The 24,684-nt window shown below is 35.6% G+C and overlaps 1 protein-coding gene across 1 annotated transcript in view; it reads left to right on the top strand.

The window, feature by feature from the left end:
* The window catches only part of LOC134690474 (perlucin-like), a 71,496-nt gene that overhangs the window by 43,882 nt on the left and 2,930 nt on the right, over positions 1 to 24,684 (top strand). Inside the window, exons 2-4 of the mRNA XM_063550445.1 lie at positions 12,948 to 13,118; positions 14,295 to 14,386; positions 14,938 to 15,031. Coding sequence (XP_063406515.1) covers positions 12,953 to 13,118; positions 14,295 to 14,386; positions 14,938 to 15,031 — 352 coding nt within the window. The 5' untranslated portion in view covers positions 12,948 to 12,952. The remainder of the gene's footprint in view (positions 1 to 12,947; positions 13,119 to 14,294; positions 14,387 to 14,937; positions 15,032 to 24,684) is intronic.

Genomic DNA, 24,684 nt, shown 5'->3' with positions numbered 1-24,684 from the left:
AGAGCCTTGTACAATGGTTGACATTATTGACTTTTTATTTCACGTCATATTTTACCATTAAAACAACAATAAAATAGAGTAAAGTACACCATTGTCGGACAGACAGTCCACATGAATTAACAGTTTGTACTAAAGTATTTCGTGGATTTCATAGATTATGAATATCAATGATGTGTATTACTTCATTTGTTTTAAACTCAACTAGCAACTAGGCCTATATATCATGGATGCCTGTCTTATTTTTTATATCTTTGCCTACACAATTATGAATTTGTACCTTCATGCAATACGACAATTTGAAAAAAGGCGGGAAAACAAGGAGATATTTAAATACAGGCTCAATGTATACATATTCACTGGTATTAAAGAGGTAATCGTAACTTGAATTACGATTATCTCAATATGGCGACGGCAGATATAGGTAAAATCTTTACAGTCATTTTTCTCAAATGTAGCATGTTTTTGTCACTAGTTACTCAGCTGCAAGGTTTTTCTATGTATACCATAACATCATATTTGAATCGTAACGGTAAACTGGAATTGTCTAAGCGCTTTTAAAATTGCCGTTGAAAAATTCGGGATGTTACGGTTAACTTATCCCAACATGACAGAGCCCAAACCAGGTGAAATCGTCATTTTGTAATTTCTTTGTGTACACGCATTGTTTTAAAGAGTTACTCAGCATTATTATTGGAAACTATAATTTTTAAATTACTTTCGTTTTCAAGTAACGATATGCTATCTTATTTGAATGTGAATCTCGTTCCTTTTTCAAACACTTTTTTAAAAGCTTCTGGGTAGTAATCAATTATATGACTGTTTAGATTAAATCATTTTTGAGTGCACCTTTATATATACCAGTTTGTGTCGATGTACGCGGTTGATTAAAGTTGTTATTTCTTTGCCTTCTAATAAATATATAAAGCAGTTATTTTTATCATTGCCGCTTAGTTTAAACAATAATTATTCAAAAAGTGCATGAAATATAAATATACAATATAAATACAGGGATTCGGAAACAAGAAACACTTATATAAATCCGTCTCCCTTTAATTTTTTTTTACAAAATTAGGAACATAGTATATAAGAAACTCGTATAATCTAATTTTCAGTTCACATTTAACATGTTTATTCTGTGGTTTGCCCGTTACTCAGAATTTCAGTTTGATCGAAAAATGTGATCAACTCTATTTATTATAATTATGGTTCATGTATCTGAGAAATATGTAAATGTTCCGAAAAAAAGGTAACATTAAATCAAAGTTGCAACATCGACATAAAGATACTTGTTATGGACCAAATCTCCCTGTTTCTAAAATAAATCTTTGTACAACTTTAAAAATATTTTCGTTTTCCTCATCACTGATGAGTTCACTACCTGGTACTAATGTTTGTACATTATATATTGGTAGTGTAGAAATGGTTTGTGCCCTGATGAGTCTATAATTATGACATTCTAGCAAATAATGTTTGCTGCTCTCAACTTGCCCACATTTACAGAGGCTGGAAAAACAATATTTTTTTCTGGAAAAGGTGTTCATTAAAGCCACTGGAGTTCTACCGGAGTTTGGCGTGAAGTATTTGGCCTTTTTTACAACCAATATTATAATATGTAGGGACTTGCTAAGTATTTTGATTTATGTAATGTTTAAGTGTAAATTTTGATGGATTACATCTAACGTCTTGTGGAAGCCTGTTCCATTCACGAATAACAGATGGTAGGAAAGAGTTTTGATAGAAGGTAGTTCTACAGTTCATATTTTGGACATTAAATGCACTTCTAGTATTATAGTTATAGACTTGATATAGTTGTTGAGGTACGAGACTACAAAGATAATTAGGAGCTTGATCGTGAAACATTTCGTGAAATTTAATAATTTTATGTCTGGATCTTCTTTCACTCAGAGATACCCAACCAGTATCATTATAAAGATTAGATTTAGAGCAAAGCTTAGTGGCACATGTGACTATACGAGCCGCTTCTATTTGAATGCTCTCTAGTTTGTCCTTTAAATAAATTGATATATTATTCCACACAGTATCCGCATATTCAAGAATAGACCTGATAAAACTGATATATATAACTTGTAGATTATTACGCGATAGCTTAAACTTTAAACTTCTCATAAGATTTAAGCGAGGCGTAGCTTTATCAATAATATAGTTTACATGACTTTCCCAACAACTGTTTTCTTGATAAATTAACCCTAAATGTTTATGTTCTTCAACCTCTTGTATCAGTGTATCATTCATATATATTGGTGGATTATGGGGTGTTGCTCTTTTTCTAGATATGATCATGGTTTCAGTTTTTCTCGGATTAAAATTAACAAGCCATTGTTGAGACCATTGGTGAAATTTTTCTATATCAGAATTCATCAATTCTATCAGATGTAGCATACTCGTCCTCAACAGCTATATATAATCACGTATCGTCAGCAAAAAGTCTGATGTTGCATGATATATGTTACATACAATATCGTTTATGAAAATTAAAAATAATACAGGGCCTAAAATTGAGCCATGGGGGACACCTGCTTCAATGCTATACACATCAGAGGTCTGTCCTCCTATGACAACTCTTTGTATTCTTTCAAATAAAAAACTTTTGAACCATTTTAATAAGTCTCCTCTCATTCGATATGTTTCTAGTTAATAAAGGAGGCCAAGTCAAACGCGATACTGATATCACAAAACACTCTTATTTCCTTTCCAAAATCAAGGGCTATAGAGATAATCGTTTGATTAATTATACCAAGGTCTATATATAAGTCTGCAGTAGTAATTTCATATTATTAAGGGCTTACGGGTTTATTATACCACGATGTCTTTAAGACACTGCAGCTTGTTTTGAGTAAAACCGATATGCTTCATTTCCCAGGATAATTCTTCTTTACTTTATTGTGTCCTGTTTTATACAAAGCCCCACTAAATATAGAGTATAATTCCACACAGCGTGCTCTAGTAATAATTGAGTTAAAGAGTTTTTGTATTTTGGGGTTTTGAATTTAATATTGAAATGAGATTACGATAAAGTTATATAGTGTAGGGTGTTAACGGTAGAATTCAGTTTGTGAAGAAGCCGTTAATATTCATTTTACATTTTTTTTTATGACTTTTACATTATTTTACAATGCAATTTTTTGATAGACTTATTTGAATGTTCTGTTCTAACTTTGGAACTTCATATTGTGATTTCAATTTAAATGTGTTGATATTTTGAGAATCCTTACTAAATTATATTTTTTTTTTATCTAAACTAAGCAAAAGTTTCAAAGTCAATAGACTATAACTGAGGGACGGAACCAAATAATCTCCATGGAAATGAGATATGACAAAGCTTATACAACTGCATACCAATTGTCATCAAATTATCACTAGTGGCTCCCCATAAACTGACATAATCACAAACTTATACATAAAAACTAAGCAAACATTTCAAAGTCAATAGACCATAATTGAGGGTGCAGAACCAAATTATTTCCTTAGTAATGAGATGTGACAATATTAATACAACTGCATACCAAATATCATTGACCTACCACTAGTTGTTCCCAATAAACAAGACATAATCACAAACTAATACAGTGTTGATGCCGCCGACGTCGGAAACAGCATACCTTTGTCTCGCTTTTTGACTCCGTGAAGCAAAACAAAAAAAATGTTTTTATTTTTTATTATTGTTACCGAGGCATCTATTTCGGTAACCGCATCCGCTACCTATAACTTCTTTTATATATAGGAGTGTCAAAAAAGGTCCCATATATCCATGTTCATATGCAACATCGGAGTCAGAATAATACTCTTAAACCTGATAAAACTTCAAGGAACTAGCTCCTCGCTTTTTAAACTTGACTTGTTTCCGTACATTGCTTCAAATAGTACCAGTCCTTCATAAATAGAGTTTAAGGACAACAAAAAATAGGTTTCTATTTTAATACCACAAAAAAAAAATCAAAATTGTTCACGGAAAACGTCAATTTTACACCCTCATCACAGAGAACGTGTATGAAATTGAAATAAAAGGCAAAAACGAAATCACATCAAGCAAAATATATTAAAAAAAAAGATGTTGTATGATGGCCAATGAGACAACTCTCCACAAAAGACCAAATAACACAGAAATTAACAATTATAGGTAATCGTATTCAAAAATGAGAAAGCCCATACCATTCAATTCATAATTTAGTATAGTTTAACATAGTTTTAACATAAGAATATGCATTATATTCTAGATATCGCAGGTAAAATTGAAGATTTTCGGTATAGTTAAGCAGCTTACCACACAAATCATGCAAATGGTGATACAAGCATGAAACTTTGTGAGAACATGCCTTTAGGTGTATGTAATCAAATTAGGGGGGTAGCCGCGAAAAATAATCATCCAATCATGGCGGCCATCTTGGATTTTCGAAATGACGTCTTCACAGGAAAAAGACTTCATATGAATTGCCCATTTTACTTGTATTGTATCCAAAATGTTACAAAATGGAGTAAATCATTGTTACATAATATAAAGTATCACTTTCGGTCAAATTTCGGTCGATAACCCACTCCTGGTTAAATTAATATCCAGAATATGACTGTTTTATAATCCGAATAATGTCATTCGTTATATTCCACAAATCTACGACTTATCTTCGATTGCTACATTAGGTTCGATAAGTATAGGCCAATAGAGGGCGCAATTTTATTCTAGTTAACCTTTTTCGAGAGTGTGTGTTCTCATTGTTAAAAGACGTGGCTCGGTACTTGTCTATCCACTGTTCATATTTTTAGTTACGAAGTTTTACTTGCAATTCTGAATGGATATTGATTTGAAGGAATTATTTCCCTATTACTAACACAATTCTATAATAAAAATGTTGTTAATACATCAAATAACATAATTAGAAAGTTATCTTGAATTTTATACAATTTCTAGATTTTTTCCTGTGACGTTTCTCTATGTTTCGTAAATTTGTTCATGTTACAGACACACACTCTTCGTGCACTTCTCTAATAATTGATTTGTTTCACTCGGTCCTTGTTTGCTGTTGCATTTATTCATTGCTGATATAATATTTGCGTTATTGTCCTATAAGTTCATTGTTGATAACTTTTGTTTATAAAATAGTTACTTAGGTTTTGAAATTGCGAAAAGAATTCGCATTATCATCTTCTTCAGCAGATAGTTGGGAAACTGATTGGACAAAATGTTGTTTGTGGCAGGAGGTCACAACAGACCTATTGAAATCGTCAGACAGAGGATATACAACGTCAGGCAAAAATATCCCTCTTTTTTATGAATTAAATGCCCTCCTTATCCTTCTTGATATTCGGCGATTAAACTACGGAGAGGGTATTGAAAAAAGAAAATGACATGTACCATAATTTGTGTATGATAAAGTTCAATAATACTAAACTTGAGATAGCCCAGAAACACAATATATCACCGATACCATCTGGAAGTCCTAGTGATTGTACGTATCCTAAACTTTTTAATTGTACTACTCGTTCTAAAGATAAACAAAAAAATCCATTAGAAAATGTGCATATATGTTTCATTTGTGACTAAGAGTCACCTTTATCTGTCGTAAGAGAGGCAATGACAATGAAACTAAACCAATGGCTAGTGGATTGTGCAACAGCTCCTCAGGATAAACAACTGTTGGCAAAGCTGAGTCGTGGAGATGTTATAGCACAAGAAATGAAGTATCACCCGTCTTGTCTCGCAGCTGTATAAAACAGAGAGAGATAAAAGAAGAGACAAACAGAGATCGAAAGTAGTTGCACACAGAAAGAAACTATAAAGAAAGAAACTGCATTAGCTACGCTGGTGACATACATTTTTGAAACTCAAAGGCACACTGAAGAGTCGGTTGTGTTTCGATTAGCAGACCTGGCAAACATGTACGAAGAACGATTGGCACAGCTTGGTTCTTCTTCTGCGCATGTACATTCTACTCGACTCAAGGATAAACTATTGCAAAAGATGCCAGAATAAGAAGCACACACAAAGTGCAGAGATGTACTTTTGATGTTTGAAAAAGATAAAGGACCAGCTATAGCGTTTGCTTATAATGACCGAAATTTGCTGCCAATTAGCTACAACGAAGACAACATTTCCTGGATCCTTTGTCTCTGAAGATATCAATGATAGCATACCCCCTCCATTGTTACAGTTGGTGAAAATGATAGAACATGGACCTGATATCAAATCGCAGTTAGACAACGTTTCTACAAAGTCTGACTTAGCTCTGACCCAACTTTTAATGTTTAATTATCACCCAAACAGCCAAAAGGTCACAGTAGATCAAAGACATTCTGCTGATCGTGAGACACCATTTTGTGTGTATCTAGGACTCTTACTCTTTACAAGAACCAGGAAAAGACAGCTAATAGATACATTATTTCAACATGGGTTATGTATCTCTTACGATCAGGTACTGGAAATATCAACTCAACTTGGTGAAGCTGTTGTTGAACGTTATTTAAATGAAGGTGTGGTATGCCTGCCTTTATTATACAGAAAGTGTTTACCTCTGCTGCAGTCGACAATATAGATCACAACCCAAGCTCAACAACATCAAAACCATCTTTTCATGGGACCGGCATCTTTATTTTTCAACATCCAATGAAAGATAATATCGGCGTAAGAAGGGATGGGTTAATATTACCTACACATATACCAAAATCTAAATAGGCACCTGAACTCCCTGCTGCTTGTATGAATATGAAATTTGCATATCTTAAAACAAAACCCGAACCTCTCATTCTGCCTAACGATATTACTAATATACTTAACCACGATTATCTATTCATGAGTATGAGTGGTTAAATACGTTGAGGTTCCCGCCGCTTTGCGACGGTGGATGGTAGCCAGGCAAGAAATCAGTAGACTGATAAGCCAGTTCGAAGGAATATTCGTCAAGAAGAAAGACAACAGGTGATAGACATCATAACAATTCTATGTCAATGCAAAAAGATTTCATTGAAAAAGTTAGAAGTTGTAAGACTGTCATGAATGATTATGGAAATCCATTTGTTGAGGATTCTGAAGATATTTACAAAATTAGACAGTAACGATGTTGTACAAGCAGGCACAGGGAAACTGTAACAAATTAAACAAATTGTATGCAATCAGTATGCTGACTTCAGAAACAGAATGCAGACCACGGCAAGCATCTATGAGCCTATCAAGAAAATTAAGTTTTTGTTGTTAATTCGCCAACCAAAGACATGTTCATGAAACAAAAACAAGCTTGATCTCGCCCAAGAAGATTGCAGTTTGTTTTCAAGGCTTTTCATATTCTGTCAAAGCAGACAATGCGACTTAGAAGAATTTTTCAACCACAAAAATCAGAAATTTCCTCCATCTTTATCTCAAATTGTAAAAATCAATATTGGTGTCAAATTACAGCTAATGAAAATCCTAGAAGCTAAGGGAGATTAACCAAGAGAAGAACCTCCGACAGACATGGTAGTTGTTCATAGTGCGGCTATGGTCAATTCAAGACCACCGCGTTGATCATACACTTTTGATGAATACGCAAAAGGTGTGATTTTGCCGTAAATTATCCACCTTACTTCAAAACATGCCAGAGTAGATATTATCTATGATATTTAAATAGAAAACAGTCTAAAACACGTAAAGCGAGGGATGCTGGATCCAGGAGGAAAGTTGTCGGCACCAGTAGGACTCCGAAAGTGTGGTCAAGCTTCCTTCGAGTGGACAAACACAAAACGGATTTGTTTTATTTCCTCGGCGACAACATTTGCTCGATTCAATCTGATAAATTCTGATGATGAACACAATGATCTCAGTCCGTGTAATCACGAAGAAGCAGACACAAAGATAGTTGTTCATATTAAAAGTGCAGCTAAAAAAAGGTGATAGTCTCCACTGATAATCAGCTCAGACACTGATGCAGTGGTTTTTTGCGGTGTCTCTTTTCAAAACACTTCAAGTAGAAAATCTTTAGGTTGCCTTGGAAATGTAAAATTCCTGAGATGGCTTCCGATTCACGAAATTAATCATGCTCTTGGCCATGTATGGGGACAGGCAGTCATACATGATCAACATCTACCTAGTCCTGGTGATTGGGGATGGGTTAAGGAGAACGCAGATGGAACGTAGATTCCTCATTGAACAATAAGCAGCAATTTCTGCATCTTTCCAGGAGTTTTGCCTGCCAAAAAAACTTGTTCTGGTAGATGTAAGTGTTACAAGGCTGACTTGACCTGTACAACATTGTGTTCCTGTAGCTGTTAAAACGGAATACATCGTAAATATCGTAGATTTTTCACTGATCAATCCTCTAGCATGTCTAACATAATTACCGATATATCAAACGGACATTTTTATCGTATATCTATACCTCTATTATTTCACTCGAGTGTACGAACTTTTCGACCTAAACCGGAAGTGGTGGTTTTTTTTTACAATTATTGTCTGTTTGACATATTTTTATATCATTTTACAGGGCAGTTTTTTATTCGCCACGATGGAGCAAAATTATGTTAATTTTGAATTTAAGATGGCCGCCGTGAAAAAAATCGAAAACATGTTGGCTACCCCTCTAATATGATAAAGTACTTCCTAATGAACGTCTACGCAAAATCCCTTGCTTGTATCACAATTTGCATGATATTGTGAAATTTCGGTACTAAGCCGCCCCACTAGTATCCGAATGTTTCAAACAAAAGCAATATTTATAAGAGTTAAAAGCAAAAGATGCAGGATTATTCTAATTTATTTCTTGATGATAAGAAAAGTTATTATATGAATAAAAGACGATTCTGTATATTTTGCATTTTAGTTTTATGTAACTTTTTTCCAAATCCAACTGTGATCTCTCAATACTCTGGTTTTATTTAGTAAAATGTCCTTTTGGTACTTGTCAAATAACAATTCAACGTTTTGATTCGGTTCATTATGTTGATGTAGTAAAAAGTCAGTTTCATTTTTTTTTTCTCCTCAAAATACATGTACTTGATGTGCTTGGTTTTGTTCTTTGAACGTTACAAACAGCCGTTTTATATAATAGAATTTAAGTTAATAGACTTAAATTCGGTTATCGCCGGGGCCACTCACGGATCGTGTTTCATGTTTTAGATTTACCCGACATGAGTGACGTTATATTCTGTGACGTCATTTATTCCTTTTTAGAATTTCATCGCAGCAAGCAAATATTGTAAGCGGTAAACTTGAAAACCCGCCCTCCAACTCCTTTTTATTGAACAAGATACTGCTCTTTTGTTTTATTTTTCAAGTTTTGTCGGTTATAGTGGTGATACAGATTTGACTGATGATGTTAACTCGTTTGCTGTTGAGAAAACTGACTTTTTTTTTTATTTTAACTTTGAGCATCATAAATATATTCCCGTAAATGGCAGAATTCGCTGCATGGAATCTTAATGTTAACTATGAAATTTTAGGTTTTTGGATAATACAGACTACACTTGTGTATCCCACGGTGTTTTTTAAATTTTGAGCACCAGTGTATCCCACGGTGCATTTCATATATATCTATCTTCACATATATCTATCTATCTACCTGGTTGCCGTATTTTCTTCGGGTAACCGACCATAGATCTATCTACATATACATGTACATGGTCTATGGTCTAGCTATCTATCTACAACAAATCTATCTACATGTATATATATTATATATTAATATGAATAAAAGCTGTGGCCAGATATCGCCAAACCATATATGTATTTTGTTTTAATGGCACCATCTGAGATAAATAATACACGTTAAGAACAGCTACATTGTACCTTCAAAGTTACATACCGTAACGGCTTGGCATTCATTTTGTACAACCTATTATATATACAATTACCAATTTTCTAAACCAATAAAGTTTTTAACAGTTTAAGGGGAATATAAAATATAATCGGTACGGTCATTGGGCTGTCCGTAACAAAAAAATACGGATGGCCGCTTTCCCCCGATGATACTTTTAATATTTTATGGAAAAATTATCTGATTACAGATTTCGCTCTCAATATCCATGAACTATTTTTTATTAAACGTTTAGCATAAATCAATCAATCAACCAATCAATCATTTGCATAGCAGAAAGCGTGTTGCACTCTCGTCAAGCATTTTCCCCGCTTAAAAACAACTCAACAGGTACGTGTGCATCGTCACAACACACGATTTTTACCGCATATACTACATTTATCTAATACTAAAAATGGTGATCTATTTTGAATAATTTCATTCAGTTTCGTTTTTTCTGATATGAATATTAAAATGTTGAAAGAGCAATAACTCGCCTTAGTTATACTTTGTTTGAAGGAAATACAAATGTTATCGGTAAAAAAGAAAAGAAAATAAAACATTGGTTTTATCTATATTGAACATTGAATGTAGAACTTCTATATTACTTGTCATTATCTGTTTTTCATAATATAATTCAGCAACATGATATAATAAACTGCTTATTGTTGGCCTTATGTCCAGTGACCACTATTTGATTTATTAATATACAGTAGAGAATAATTATAATGATTAAATCAGATCAAGGTCGGATATCTAAAACTGCTATTGGAATAGAAGGAACATTGTTTATGTTGGTAACTGATAGACATTTTGAAAATTAAAGTCCAGTTTCGACCACGGTTGATATCATTCCACTCATCCAAACGGATACCTCTTAAACATTGAATGTACGCCACAATCAACTTCTCATACACTGATCTTTATAAACAATTTCTAATATTTTTAAAGAGCTTTAACCATACACTATATGTATATAAGCTAACAATACAAAAGATGCTTTTTGTTTAGGATCAAGCTGAAGTACTCCTTCTGGTGCAGGATTTTTGAGCTGTATTGAAGACCCGTTTGTTTGCATTCGGCTGATTTTTGGTCTTTGGTGGGGTTGTTGTCTCTTTGACACATTTCTTATTTCAATTCTCAATTGTATTGTTATATCTATTGTAAAAGGGACGTAGGTGTGATCAGTTATCAACGAGGGTTTCAAACTTATAAATCGGAAAAAGAATGAAAATTCCATGTTAAATAAAAAAAAAGATCAGAAGACATATAATAGTAAATAAAACTAAACACAAAAAGCTAATTGCAGAGCAACATGTACCCAAACTAAAACCGATGCCGACCAATTTCATCAATCGAAAACAACAGGACGAAGATACAGGTACCATACATAAGATATCATAAAAACTACACAATTTACAAAAAATCTAAGACCACAATTAGAGAACAATTTAGTGAAATTTGAATAAAAATAATAACAAAGAACCATGCGATTAAGCAGCATAAGCCTAAAAAACAAACTAGTGGTACAAATGGTGTAGCTTATGACTATTAAAATTCGCGTATTGTATTACGTTTTCATTTTTATGGCTTTGGCTATTATGTACTGGTTCCGTTTGTCAATATAGCTCTTTACGTGTTTTTGTGTTATGCATCTTTAGATTCAAATATTTGGTATTGAGAGTGTTCGATGCATGTAGGTTAATCCAGAAAAGTGCTTCCGAAACATACAACTTTTGTATGACGTCAATTATCACTTAACTAGTATTCATATTTTTTAAGGGACCAGCTGAAGGACGCCTCTGGGTGCGTGGGATTCTCGCTACATTGAAGACCCGTTGGTGGCCTTCGACTGTTGTTGTCGCTTTGACACATTCCCCATTTTCTTCCTCAATTTTACCTTATCTAGTGTTAGTTTCAATTCCTCGCCGGCATGCTTATTCTCAGTTTAACTGTTGCATTTTAACATATCATAAATATGGGTTTGTATTTAAATTGGTATCTCACTTTCCACATGTACCTTGTTTGATTCCCTTCCAGAAAGACTATTCATTGGTATCTCTTCTCCCCTAGTACCCTTGATAAACACCTTCCCCAAGCACCCTTGGCATCCCCCCAAACAAAATAAATTTAAAAAAAATCAGAAATGTAAAAAAAATAATGAGTAAATATATAATAAACATTTTTTGATATTTTTACCATCAACACGTGTTACCTTGTGGTATATTTCAAAACCGATTTTTTTCTAAAAGTCAGTATACTTAAATTTCAATATCACATGCTTCGGTGTTTCAGAACGTTTAGAAACAAAACGATCGACATCAGCTGATCTTTTTGGAAATCAATACTTTGAGAGAACTTTAAAAGTTAACTAATGAATACAACGGTAAGTAATTCATATATTCTAAAAACAAAAATTAAATGATAAAATGTTGATATTATTGAATGAAGTAGTTAATAAAAAAAAAGATCAAAAGAAAGACTTCATTTAAAAATTAAGGAAATGTAGCAAAATTGCAAAACTCGATAACATTAGCATCAATTCTGATTGACATGGATGTAAGATACCACAACAAGTGGAAGTTTTTAACGACCTTGACCTATACAGCCGTTGCACGGTCGGTAAGATACCACAGGTTATCATAAGGCCTTTTATAGAAACTCCCATTCCTTATTGACATCAATCCTTTGTTTCATCAGCCTCCTTTTCTGGACAGGAGAATTTACACAGCTTCAGTTATAAATTAATTCCGGGCACTATCTGCCATGCAAAATGGGTGAATACATTGTATAAAGCAAATATCATAACAGAAATATATCTTTTTTGCTATCTTTTAAAGGAGTAGGTAACGATCCTTTTTTTGCTACTGATATTATTTCAAAATTGTATATTGTATATTTAAAAGCACCTGATACCACCCTTTGTTTTTGATGGGGTTCGTGTTGCTTATTCTTAAAAGTCTAGTTTTCTTTGTTGTGTCTTGTGTACTAGTAATTGTCTGTTTGTCTTTTTTTCTTTAGCCATGGCTTTGTCAGTTTATTTTCGATCTGTGAGTTTGACTGTCCCTCTGATATCCGTCGCCCCTTTCTAAAAGTGTATGTGTTATTCATATCAACATTTGTTGAGTTAAAAGAGAGAAGACATGTTATGACATTGTATAACTTTTATTATAGGGAAAATGTTTATACAATCATTGTACCTGTTAATAGTTATCAGCTTGACCTTTGAAATTGCTGTAGGAAGGGACGAGTGTTCAACACTTGGAATAGAACAAAAAGATCTATTGACAAAATTATGTAAATCACATATGGGAAACATCGAAGGAACAGAATATGAAAGAAATGGTGAATACATATATACAGTGAAACCTGTTTAAACGGAACCTCTCTTTGACTTAATATTGTGTTCGGTATTTGCCGATGTTTGGTTTTATCAGGTTACCAGCTCATACATTTTGATATGCCAGTGCTTAAGAATATGTTTCGGTTTAGTCAGGTTTTACTGTACAACAAATTTATTCATTTTTCAAATTGCTGAACTTATACTAGAAAGTATAAAAAGTTATCGTGATTCATGTACATTTCCCAAGAGCGAGTTTCCATGCAAAATTTCACGTCTTGCCGTGATATAAACAAGTTACGAAGCTCTTTCGTAGCTGCTACCTTAAATACAAAAAGAAAGATGCGAAACCATGTGGACAATACAGTAACCATAAGTCAAATAATACAAGCATCTGTAACATACTAAAAGTAAAACTATACGAGAAGACAAACCCGTAAAGACAGAGGATACCGAAGGCACAATTAAAAACGTTCAGTCGAAGAAAAATGGTAAATAAAGGACAAATAATGAACCTCGATAATAAGGCAGTCTATAGAAAGCATAACAAAATTGTACTCATTTTCTTAACTTTAATTGATTGCTAGTTGCTTAACGTTTAGTGGCAAGTATTTTATATTCAAGTCTAAAGTGAAAGTGAACACGTTTGTTTATTGTTTGATCAATTGATATTGAAAAACATGATCATATTCTCATAGTGATCAACTAGTACAATACGTTTAAACACACACACATACATATACATATATATTTTGAGAACAAAAATCCTTTCTGTTACCAACTCTGTCCTGTTACTCAAGATTCTTTCATGTTACCGACACATCTTTTAGTATATTTCTAAACCATTCGTTTTGCACATGCTAAACTAATATTTGGCATTTGATAAACTACTGCAGTATATACTAGTAAATCAAAAATAGTGCCTTCAAGTTTTCCTCATTCCCATTAAAAACTTTCTAAAATTGATTCACTTTGGTAACAGGAAAGAACTAAATTTTTTTGTGGCATTTTTAAAAACATTGTTCCCACATCAAATAATTGTTTGAATTACAGACAGCAATTTCTAGATCCTCAATGTGTGATCTTCGATTTGTGCTATTTAAATACCGGGTCTAAAATAATTTTTTTTTCTTATTGCCAAAAATTAGACTTTTTCAGATATTGTTTCATATATATTTCAGAAAGAAAACGTGAGTGTCCATCTGGATGGCTTTATTACGACGACTACTGTTACCTGTTCAGTTCTGGTAGAGGTAATTGGGAGACAGCCAGGGTATGTACAGTAATATTGTACTGACAATTTCTGTTTTGTCAGATTGTCTCAAATTTTTAAATACTAAAAAGGCACAGCAAAAGAACAGATCTCGTATTTTATACAAGACGGCCGTGTTTGCTTTTCAATCTTGACGATAATCACAAACTGTGAGGTACTTACGATAGACGTTCTTAAAATAACTTGCGGTTTAATTAATCTAGTAAATCTTTCATCGGTTAGCTAGACTTGTTTGTATCGGTTAGCTAGACTTATTTGTATCGGTTAGCTAGACTTGTTTGCCACTCGAGTTAGAATCACATTACCTGTAAATCTAATAGAAAAATTTGAAACGGGGAATGGATAATGTGTAAAAGAATAACAAACCGACCAAATAAAGAAACAACCAAAGTTCACCAATGGGTCTTCGTCATAGCGATACAATGATTTTATCCCGCACACAAATGTGTTTTCAGCTGGCCCATGCAAAAATGTGTACTTTAGTTTATAGTTCAGTTAAAATGGACTATATTTGTTCTGTCTTGTTTCTAACGACGTTTTCAAATTTTCAGAGAGAATGCAGAGGATATAATGCAAAACTTGCTGAACCTATTAATAAAGATCACACGGACTACTTGATCAAGATGGCCAATAAAATTAACAAAGGTATAGGAAACAATTTTTGCAAAACGGTACTTCAATGAAAATAATAAGATGGCATTATACAAACATGTTGTTATTAAATCGTGGTGAAAAATATGTCGGCTGAACAAATAGGCTTCGTCAGTGTCAATAATGTTAACAATACTGACTATAGGTGTAAAAAAGAAAACAGCATCCACTAATGCCAAATGTTTGATTCGTTTTTGCAGTATTACCCATTGAAAGGGACTACAATATCATATTGGCCAAGGGTGAGGGGGTGTTGAAGGATTATTATTCAAATTGACTATTTATTTTCATGTGTTGCTATGCTTTTCATTCCGCAAAACTCAATTCTTGTCTCCAGTAGATACATAGAGTCTAGAAAACAGTCTCTTGTCACAAACTAATGCACACTAAGCAGTTATTGTTTCTTGTAACACTCACATACACAGAGAAAATCTGTTGTCACAAAGAATTTTGTTCCACACACAAATACATGACACACAGAATCTAAAACAATCAAACCTGAGAATATTTAAGTTTTGATTTCTATGTGTGCACTTCAACCATGTATGTGAAGTTAGCAGCCGGTTCGTTATTCGTTATTCGATATTCAATATCCAACCGGCTGCTAGCAGCCAGTTTGATATTCAAAATTAAGTGAAAAATCATAAGAAAATTAAATACTTGATATCATAAAACGCATGATTTTCATAGTAAAAAGGACTGATTAGATACGTAGGAATCATAAAATGACCTTTTCAAGCTGTCGTAATTTCTCGTTGTATATAAACCCTTTTCCGTGCGACTTATTTGTCTGTATGTATCATAGAGTTTTGTCACAAAAACGACTTCAAAGATGTACTTTTGTGTATAATATTTCTTACGACAAAAAGAAAAACCAATAACTCCAGAAATATTTATAACTATAAATAGAAATATATATGGAAAGCCAAAAAAACAAAATTTCAAAGGGCACAGGGTGATGGTGAGAGCCCCCTGATCTCTCAATCTTTCTAATATTTAACAGACATTTAGTCAATAGGTAGATACAAACGTGACTAAAAGGACTTTAGGTACACTTCCGGTCTTCTATGTTTACGGAGCGCCCAAAGTGCCAGTTGGATATTCAAAATATATAGCGAAAACCTACCCGAGACCGCTAAAATGAGGTTGAGACCCCCTTGGTCTTTTAATGTCCATAAAACTCAACCAAATTATTGACCTTGTATATATAAAGATTGTATTAGATGGATTTTTCAGAAAAACGTCATCTTCAATATCTACGGAGGGCTAAGATTGTCACTTTTCAGTCAAAAAATGTCAAAATTTTAGGCCAAAGGGCACAAGGTGATGGTGAGAGCCCCCTGATCTCTCAATCTTTCTAATATTTAACAGACATTTAGTCAATAGGTAGATACAAACGTGACCAAAAGTACTTTAGGTACACTTCCGGTCTTCTATGTTTACGGAGCGCCCAAAGTGCCAGTTGGATATTCAAAATATATAGCGAAAACCTACCCGAGACCGCTAAAATGAGGTTGATACCCCCTTGGTCTTTTAATGTCCATAAAACTCAACCAAATCATTGACCTTGTATATATAAAGATTGTATTAGATGGATTTTTCAGAAAAACGTCATCTTCAATATCTACGGAGGGCTAAGATTGTCACTTTTCAGTCAAAAAATGTCAAAATTTTATGCCAAAGGGCACAGGGTGATGGTGAGAGCCCCCTGATCTCTCAATCTTTCTAATATTTAACAGACATTTAGTCAATAGGTAGATACAAACGTGACTAAAAGTACTTTAGGTACACTTTCGGTCTTCTATGTTTACGGAGCGCCCAAAGTGCCAGTTGGATATTCAAAATATATAGCGAAAACCTACCCGAGACCGCTAAAATGAGGTTGAGACTCCCTTGGTCTTTTAATGTCCATAAAACTCAATCAAATCATTGACCCTGTATATATAAAGATTGTATTAGATGGATTTTTCAGAAAAACGTCATCTTCAATATCTACGGAGGGCTAAGATTGTCACTTTTCAGTCAAAAAATGTCAAAATTTTAGGCCAAAGGGCACAGGGTGATGGTGAGAGCCCCCTGATCTCTCAATCTTTCTAATATTTAACAGACATTTAGTCAATAGGTAGATACAAACGTGACTAAAAGTACTTTAGGTACACTTCCGGTCTTCTATGTTTACGGAGCGCCCAAAGTGCCAGTTGGATATTCAAAATATATAGCGAAAACCTAACCGAGACCGCTAAAATGAGGTTGATACCCCCTTGGTCTTTTAATGTCCATAAAACTCAACCAAATCATTGACCTTGTATATATAAAGATTGTATTAGATGGATTTTTCAGAAAAACGTCATCTTCAATATCTACGGAGGGCTAAGATTGTCACTTTTCAGTCAAAAAATGTCAAAATTTTATGCCAAAGGGCACAGGGTGATGGTGAGAGCCCCCTGATCTCTCAATCTTTCTAATATTTAACAGACATTTAGTCAATAGGTAGATACAAACGTGACTAAAAGTACTTTAGGTACACTTCCGGTCTTCTATGTTTACGGAGCGCCCAAAGTGCCAGTTGGATATTCAAAATATATAGCGAAAACCTACCCGAGACCGCTAAAATGAAGTTTTGAGACTCCCTTGGTCTTTTAATGTCCATAAAACTCAATCAAATCATTGACCCTGTATATATAAAGATTGTATTAGATGGATTTTTTCAGAAAAACGTCATCTTCAATATCTACGGAGGGCTAAGATTGTCACTTTTCAGTCAAAAAATGTCAAAATTTAGGACAAAGGGCACAGGGTGATGGTGAGAGCCCCCTGATCTCTCAATCTTTCTAATATTTAACAGACATTTAGTCAATAGGTAGATACAAACGTGACTAAAAGGACTTTAGGTACACTTCCGGTCTTCTATGTTTACGGAGCGCCCAAAGTGCCAGTTGGATATTCAAAATATATAGCGAAAACCTACCCGAGACCGCTAAAATGAGGTTGAGACCCCCTTGGTCTTTTAATGTCCATAAAACTCAACCAAATCATTGACCCTGTATATATAAAGATTGTATTCGATGGATTTTTCAGAAAAACGTCATCTTCAATATCTACTGAGGGCTAAGATTGTCACTTTTCAGTCAAAAAATGTCAAAATTTTAGGACAAAGGGCACAGGGTGATGGTGAGAGCCCCCTGATCTCTCAATCTTTCTAATATTTAACAGACATTTAGTCAATAGGTAGATACAAACGTGACTAAAAGGACTTTAGGTACACTTCCGGTCTTCTATGTTTACGGAGCGCCCAAAGTGCCAGTTGGATATTCAAAATATATAGCGAAAACCTACCCGAGACCGCTAAAATGAGGTTGAGACCCCCTTAGTCTTTTAATGTCCATAAAACTCAACCAAATCATTGACCCTGTATATATAAAGATTGTATTCGATGGATTTTTTAGAAAAACGTCATCTTCAATATCTACGGAGGGCTAAGATTGTCACTTTTCAGTCAAAAAATGTCAAAATTTTAGGACAAAGGGCACAGGGTGATGGTGAGAGCCCCCTGATCTCTCAATCTTTCTAATATTTAACAGACATTTAGTCAATAGGTAGATACAAACGTATTCAAAATATATAGCGAAAACCTACCCGAGACCGCTAAAATGAGGTTGAGACCCCCTGGTCTTTCAATGTCTATAAAATTTAATTAAATCATAGACTATGTATATATGAAGGTTGTATTAGAAGGATTTCCCAGAATATTCTCATATTCGATATATATGGAGGGCTTATATTGTCACTTTTTAGCCGAAATAATCAGAATTTTAGGACAAAGGGCACAGGGCAATGGTGATGGCCCTATAATCTCTCAATCATTGTATTACTAAGCAGACATTTAGTAAATAGGTAGGCAGACATTATAACCTGATGTTGGAAGGGGGCAACTATCCCCACTTGAGGTTGTGAGAGATTAAACAAGCAGCTGACCACCGTCTTGACAAAAAGAGAGACCGATTGAGCTCGGCAAATTGTGAGCTATGGGATGAAAAAAACCAGGCGCACCGGTTATGATTACCACGAATTTTATATATTTTGATATGGACGATAGGATCGAAAGATCAAAAGCTGGGACTAAAAACCATTTAATCGTGGATATTAGTTTTGGGTGAAACAAATTGATTTTATTTTGGATTGTTATAAAGATTAAGACATCGATCCAATAGCTATTAACAGCTGGAATTAGTTGTTGAAAACGTCAAAGCCCTGAGTGGTATTGTCAAAATGAACCACCGCCGATGGTACTCCCGGATGAGGAAGGATCAGTTGGATCAGTTGATCGTCACGAAGACCAACATTTTTTTAGCGTTGTCCCAACCCTATACTAAGAAGGATATTATCACCCAATCCAAACAGCATGAGTTGATAGAGGTTAGCAGGATGTCGAAAGATCGACTACTGGAGAAGTTACAGGAACAGATCAGAGAAGATAGGAAATCATTGGGGATAAAATTGAGGTACATCAACTGAATAAAGCCTTTAAAGATGTATTTACTACCTGAAAGATGGATGTGCAGACCTTCCTTGAGGTCTGTCAGATGTCAAGGGTGGAACTTATAGACGATTGGTCATTGAAAGGATAACAAGTCAATGTGATGCTGCACTGTGAAGATTAACCCAACAGGTAAGATGAATGATGAGAACGTGGGATATTTCACTCGGGAAACCAGATTTTCCCCTCAACCACGGACTTGCTTGAAACCCTGAGAAGATGGATGAAAATATCGGAGAGAAGATTGCACAGTGGACCTCTGAAAAAAGTGACTGGACATTTGTAAAATTTCAAGTCAATATTACCAACGACCGCTGGGTAGGTCACAGTACATTGATTAGCCAGCATGGATCAAATCCAAGAAGGCTGTAATCAATGTGAAAAATAACGACGAGGAGTGTTTCAAGTGGGCCATACTTTCGGCCTTGCAGGTAGACCAAAAAAGAAAACGGACAGTGTTACACAGAGCTCAATCTGGTAAGCCTTAAGGATATTAATTAAGTTGAGAAGACCAATTCCACCCTGGCGGTTAGTGTATTTAGAATAGATGATAGTGAAGTATACCCGCTGCACATTTCAAACGTTGGTGAACAGAGGGATAGAGAACCCAACTTACTGCTGATCGAAGGCTGCATGTGCTTGAACCACGTTTATAGCAAGGAAGTTCTGGAAACCAACAAAGAGTGTTGCGTCAACCACAAGGCAGTCATAATCAGAGCTGCCAAAAGAAGGGACATACCAGCTGACTTTTGTCAACAACACCCACCCGATGAGAGTCCCTTTCGTAGTGTACGCGGACTTTGAGTGCTTTGATTTACAGATAAGGTTGAAACAAAAAACGATAAGGTTCTGTAGTAATACACAGTTAGAAGTTTAGTGTCGCATTATGGCCATGGTGACTTTTTTAAATATGAAAGTTTTTGTACAATGAAATACTTAGTAGATTTTTAGATAATTGAAGAATAATATAGCATCCTTAGTGGGGTTATATGAACATTTAGATTGTTTTTAGCATGTTTTATATGGTATTTATCTGTTTGACAGTCCGTATTTTTTCTATCCGTACCACCCATAGGTCCATAAATTATTGTAGTGTTTATCAACAAATATTTATCGCTCGACCTTTTCAATTCAATTTATGGAAAAACGAGCAAAAATGCATGTGTGTTTTTTTAACCTTTCGATAGATATATGCCTATAATTTCAGGAAAGGTACAACTGTTCAAACCAACGCTTAGGGGCGTTCAAACAAACGCTTACAGGTATTCAACCCTTCACTTAGGAAGGTTCACGTCAACGCTTTGAATAAATGAACGTTTATAAAGATTACAGACCCTAAACAGTGTGAGGCGCTCGCCTGGGAGTTGCAAGAGATCAAGCGGAAGATTCAAGCCAATAACATGCAGCATCGCCTCGTAAAGACCTTGTCGACTATCCAGAGATCCTGAACAGTTGGGTCAAAATCTTAAATTGTTTTTACATAGGCGGTAATGGTAACGTTTTTTCCTGTAGCTCAGTCCATATCCATTAACTTGCAATTGGATATGTATGATAGCTCGTTTCGAAGCTGTGACATTTTCACACATGTGGTTAAATTTTCGGGGTACGAAGTGAGATTACTTTTTCCGTAAATTAGCAAACCCCGAACATCCTTTTGTGATGCGGCTCCTTGTGGTAAAATATCCCATTTTTAACACAATAAGTTCTTTGAAAATTTAATACTTTGAACACATTCAATAGCTCCATAGTATTTATACATTTATTCTATGTTCCTCTACTTTTCTAATCACCACAAATAATTAAGTTCAGTCACTTGCTAAAAATAGAAACATGTCCAATATCACTACACGGAGATTTTTGCTTTACACGTGACTTTTGAGTTCCTCATTTCAAGGCGCATTAGGGATGTTGTCCCAGTTCCGGTGCCATGTATCAAGGCAATTAACCCTCTCGAGAACCCTAAGGCGATAAAGATCTAAAAGTGGACGAAGATTGTGTCTCACAACTAAAGCAGCAAAATAAGCATTGTAGCGGACTTCAAACCGTGTTTCTACCCTCCGACTTTGACCAGCTCCTCTATCGCTTGTATCTGTGCAACACTGCATACCGTGCTGGAAACAATGGTGTGCGCAACCCGATTATGGCGATCCACGATGCCATAAAGAAAGGGGAACACATCAGCATCAAGGAATATAAGCAACTCCATCGAAATATCCTCAATTAAGAAAGGTTTTGCTCGAAAGTATGCATACGGTGGTAGAAGTTTTTTTGACGCTGGTATCGCTGGTCGCATGTTCACCTCCTCTGCTGCCAAGACATTGAAAAGCAGGCCTATGAGCACTGCCACCAATGCAGCCATGATAGGAGTGGTAGGTGGTAGTCGTCAACCATGTCGTTGACAAAGTGACCCGCACTCGAAAACCCATTGACCAACGCAGCAAGCCCAGTGTTAAATGCAGAAAGCCCAACAACCAAACCCAGTTAAACAATCTCATCTCTGGTCGTGGCATCGGTACCATCCCAACTTCCTCCAATGCTATAAATAAATACATAATGTCTGACATCCTTACAATCACAGAAGGGTTGACCTTCGATGAAAGTCTTCAAAAATATTAATACTAGCTTCACGAATTCGAACCTTAAGCCGGCGCCCAACTTACCAACTCTTGAGTGTCACTCCTGCAGACGAAAACAAGATGCAACTGTACAAAACCATCCAGAAAAAATCCCCGATCCTCTGTGGATTTTGCATGAGACAGTGTGATTTCATAGCCGTTCCCCAAGCCTCACAGTTTAACTGCCGCCTAGCTGCCAATAGTGGTCAAGAAAAGCCAAGATATATTATCGTTGCCTTTCAAACCGACAGAGATAATGACAAAACCCATAATGCTTCCGTGTTCAATCGCTGTCGATTGCAAAATATCCATGTCACCCTCAAAGGTGAACGCTACTCAGCCGTCGACTTTAATGCCGTTTTTTTCACAAAACAAGGTTGCCAGAGTGTTCAAGGAGGATGTAGACTCCAGAAAGAAATTCTACAACATTGACACCCTCCTCAGTAACGGTGGTGTCAACCCCTCTGATTTCATTGACATATAGCCGCTGTTTGTCATCGATGTAAGTCATCAGTCCGAGCGGACATCCAGATTCGAGCGGAATTCGAGCGTTATGTTCCCGCCAACACCGAAGCATTTGCACTTCCAATCTCCGTAGGAGTCCTAGGCCTCCAGTTCGAATCGGTCGGTCAGTAGTTGAACGTCGTGTTTTAATGAATAAATGGACACCACACTGTTGCAGCAAATCGTCCACAACACAGACCAAAAACAAGGGTTTTTCAACCTTGTCTCTGGAAACGACAGTCGCATTTGTACTCGGTTCAACCCCCCTCCCCCAACTACAATTTAAGGAATCGAACACCACATTGGGATTTAAGAGACAGCTCTACACATTTGATCGGGCAACACATGTTACAAAGAGGGTGAATACATTGTTAGCATCAGAAGAATCAACATCATCCTGGTGAACAGTGGCATCATCAATAGCAGCTACATACACGGCACCCAACAGTCCACTATCTGAAGCCCCGCAATCGATCCTGGGGTAAAGATCATTCAAACAACCCCCCAAAAATATGGTGTACTTACCCGTGATCTTGAGAACCACCAATCGCATGCAGACATACCTCACCGATCCAGACGGCGATCCTCCACAATCTCCGCAGAGAACATTTCACCATCCGCTTCCATCTTCGCGAGGCATGAATAAATAGTCTATCGAAATACGGTTTGAACTTTATAAAAGGTCAATCTAAATATTACAGAGAGCAGACAAAAAAGGTTTCCCGGTCACCATTCGTTTATCACACACAAACCTGCAAGGTGAACACAAGATGTTGCTTACCCCGCGATTGATTGAAAAGATCACCAAGCTCCTACAAAATTATTCTAGTGGAAAAAGCACTAACCAATTGAAGAAAAACATTCAAAAAGAAAGTGGATTCCTATCCATGTTAGCGGAAAGGGCAATGCGAGCCCTTCCTATGTTGGCGAACACAATTCATGTCAGCATGAGGTGTTGGAGCCCTAAGTTGTCTGTGTGAAATAGAGATCAACAATGCATTTGGACCTGGATTTTACATCAAAAGGGGTGGTTGTGTGAGCTGTGTGAAGGTGCGTGATAAAGGTCTGTATATTTTTCCTTCAACCTATAGTGACGGTTTGTATTTGAAACTAGGTCATCGATTCTACTAGGCCTAGGGTTCTGGTCTGATCTGATCGGTAGCAAACAGTCCGTTCAAGAACATTCCACTTTTGATACAATCATTTATATATATAAAATCTATACTTTGGTTGAATTTAATGGAGATTGAAAGACCAGGGGGGTCTCACCCTCATTAAAGCGGTCTCAAGTAGCTTTTCACTAAATATTTTGAATATCCAACTGGCACTTTGGGCGCTCCGTAAACATAAAAGACAGAAAGTCTACCCAAATTCCTTTAGTCACGTGTGTATCTACCTATTGACTAAATGTCTGCATAATATTAGAAAGATTGAGCAATAAGGGGGCTCTCACCATTGCCCTGTGCCCTTTGTCCTAAAATTTTGAAAATTTTTAGCTGAAAAGTGACAATACAACCCCTCCATAGATATGACATTATTCTGGGCAATCCTTCTGATACAACCTTTATATATACAGAGTCTATGATTTACCAACATATGTGGACATTGAAAGACCAGGGGATCTCACCCTCATTTAAGCGGTCTCAGGTAGCTTTTAACTATATATTTTGAATATCCAACTGGCACTTTGGGCGCTCCGTAAACATAAAAGACAGGAAGTCTACCCAAATTCCTTTTAGTCACGTGTGTATCTACCTATTGACTAAATGTCTGCATAATATTAGAAAGATTGAGCAATTAGGGGGCTCTCACCATTGCCCTGTGCCCTTTGTCCTAAAATTTTGATAATTTTTAGCTGAAAAGTGACAATACAAGCCCTCCATAGATATCGAATATGACATTATTCTTGGCAATCCTTCTGACACAACCTTCATATATACAGAGTCTATGATTTTCTTGAATTTTGTGGACATTGAAAGACCAGGGGGGTC

This window comes from Mytilus trossulus, chromosome 11 (assembly GCF_036588685.1).
Source record: "Mytilus trossulus isolate FHL-02 chromosome 11, PNRI_Mtr1.1.1.hap1, whole genome shotgun sequence".
Taxonomy (NCBI): domain Eukaryota; kingdom Metazoa; phylum Mollusca; class Bivalvia; order Mytilida; family Mytilidae; genus Mytilus; species Mytilus trossulus.
This window is presented reverse-complemented; position numbering and strand designations above follow the sequence as displayed.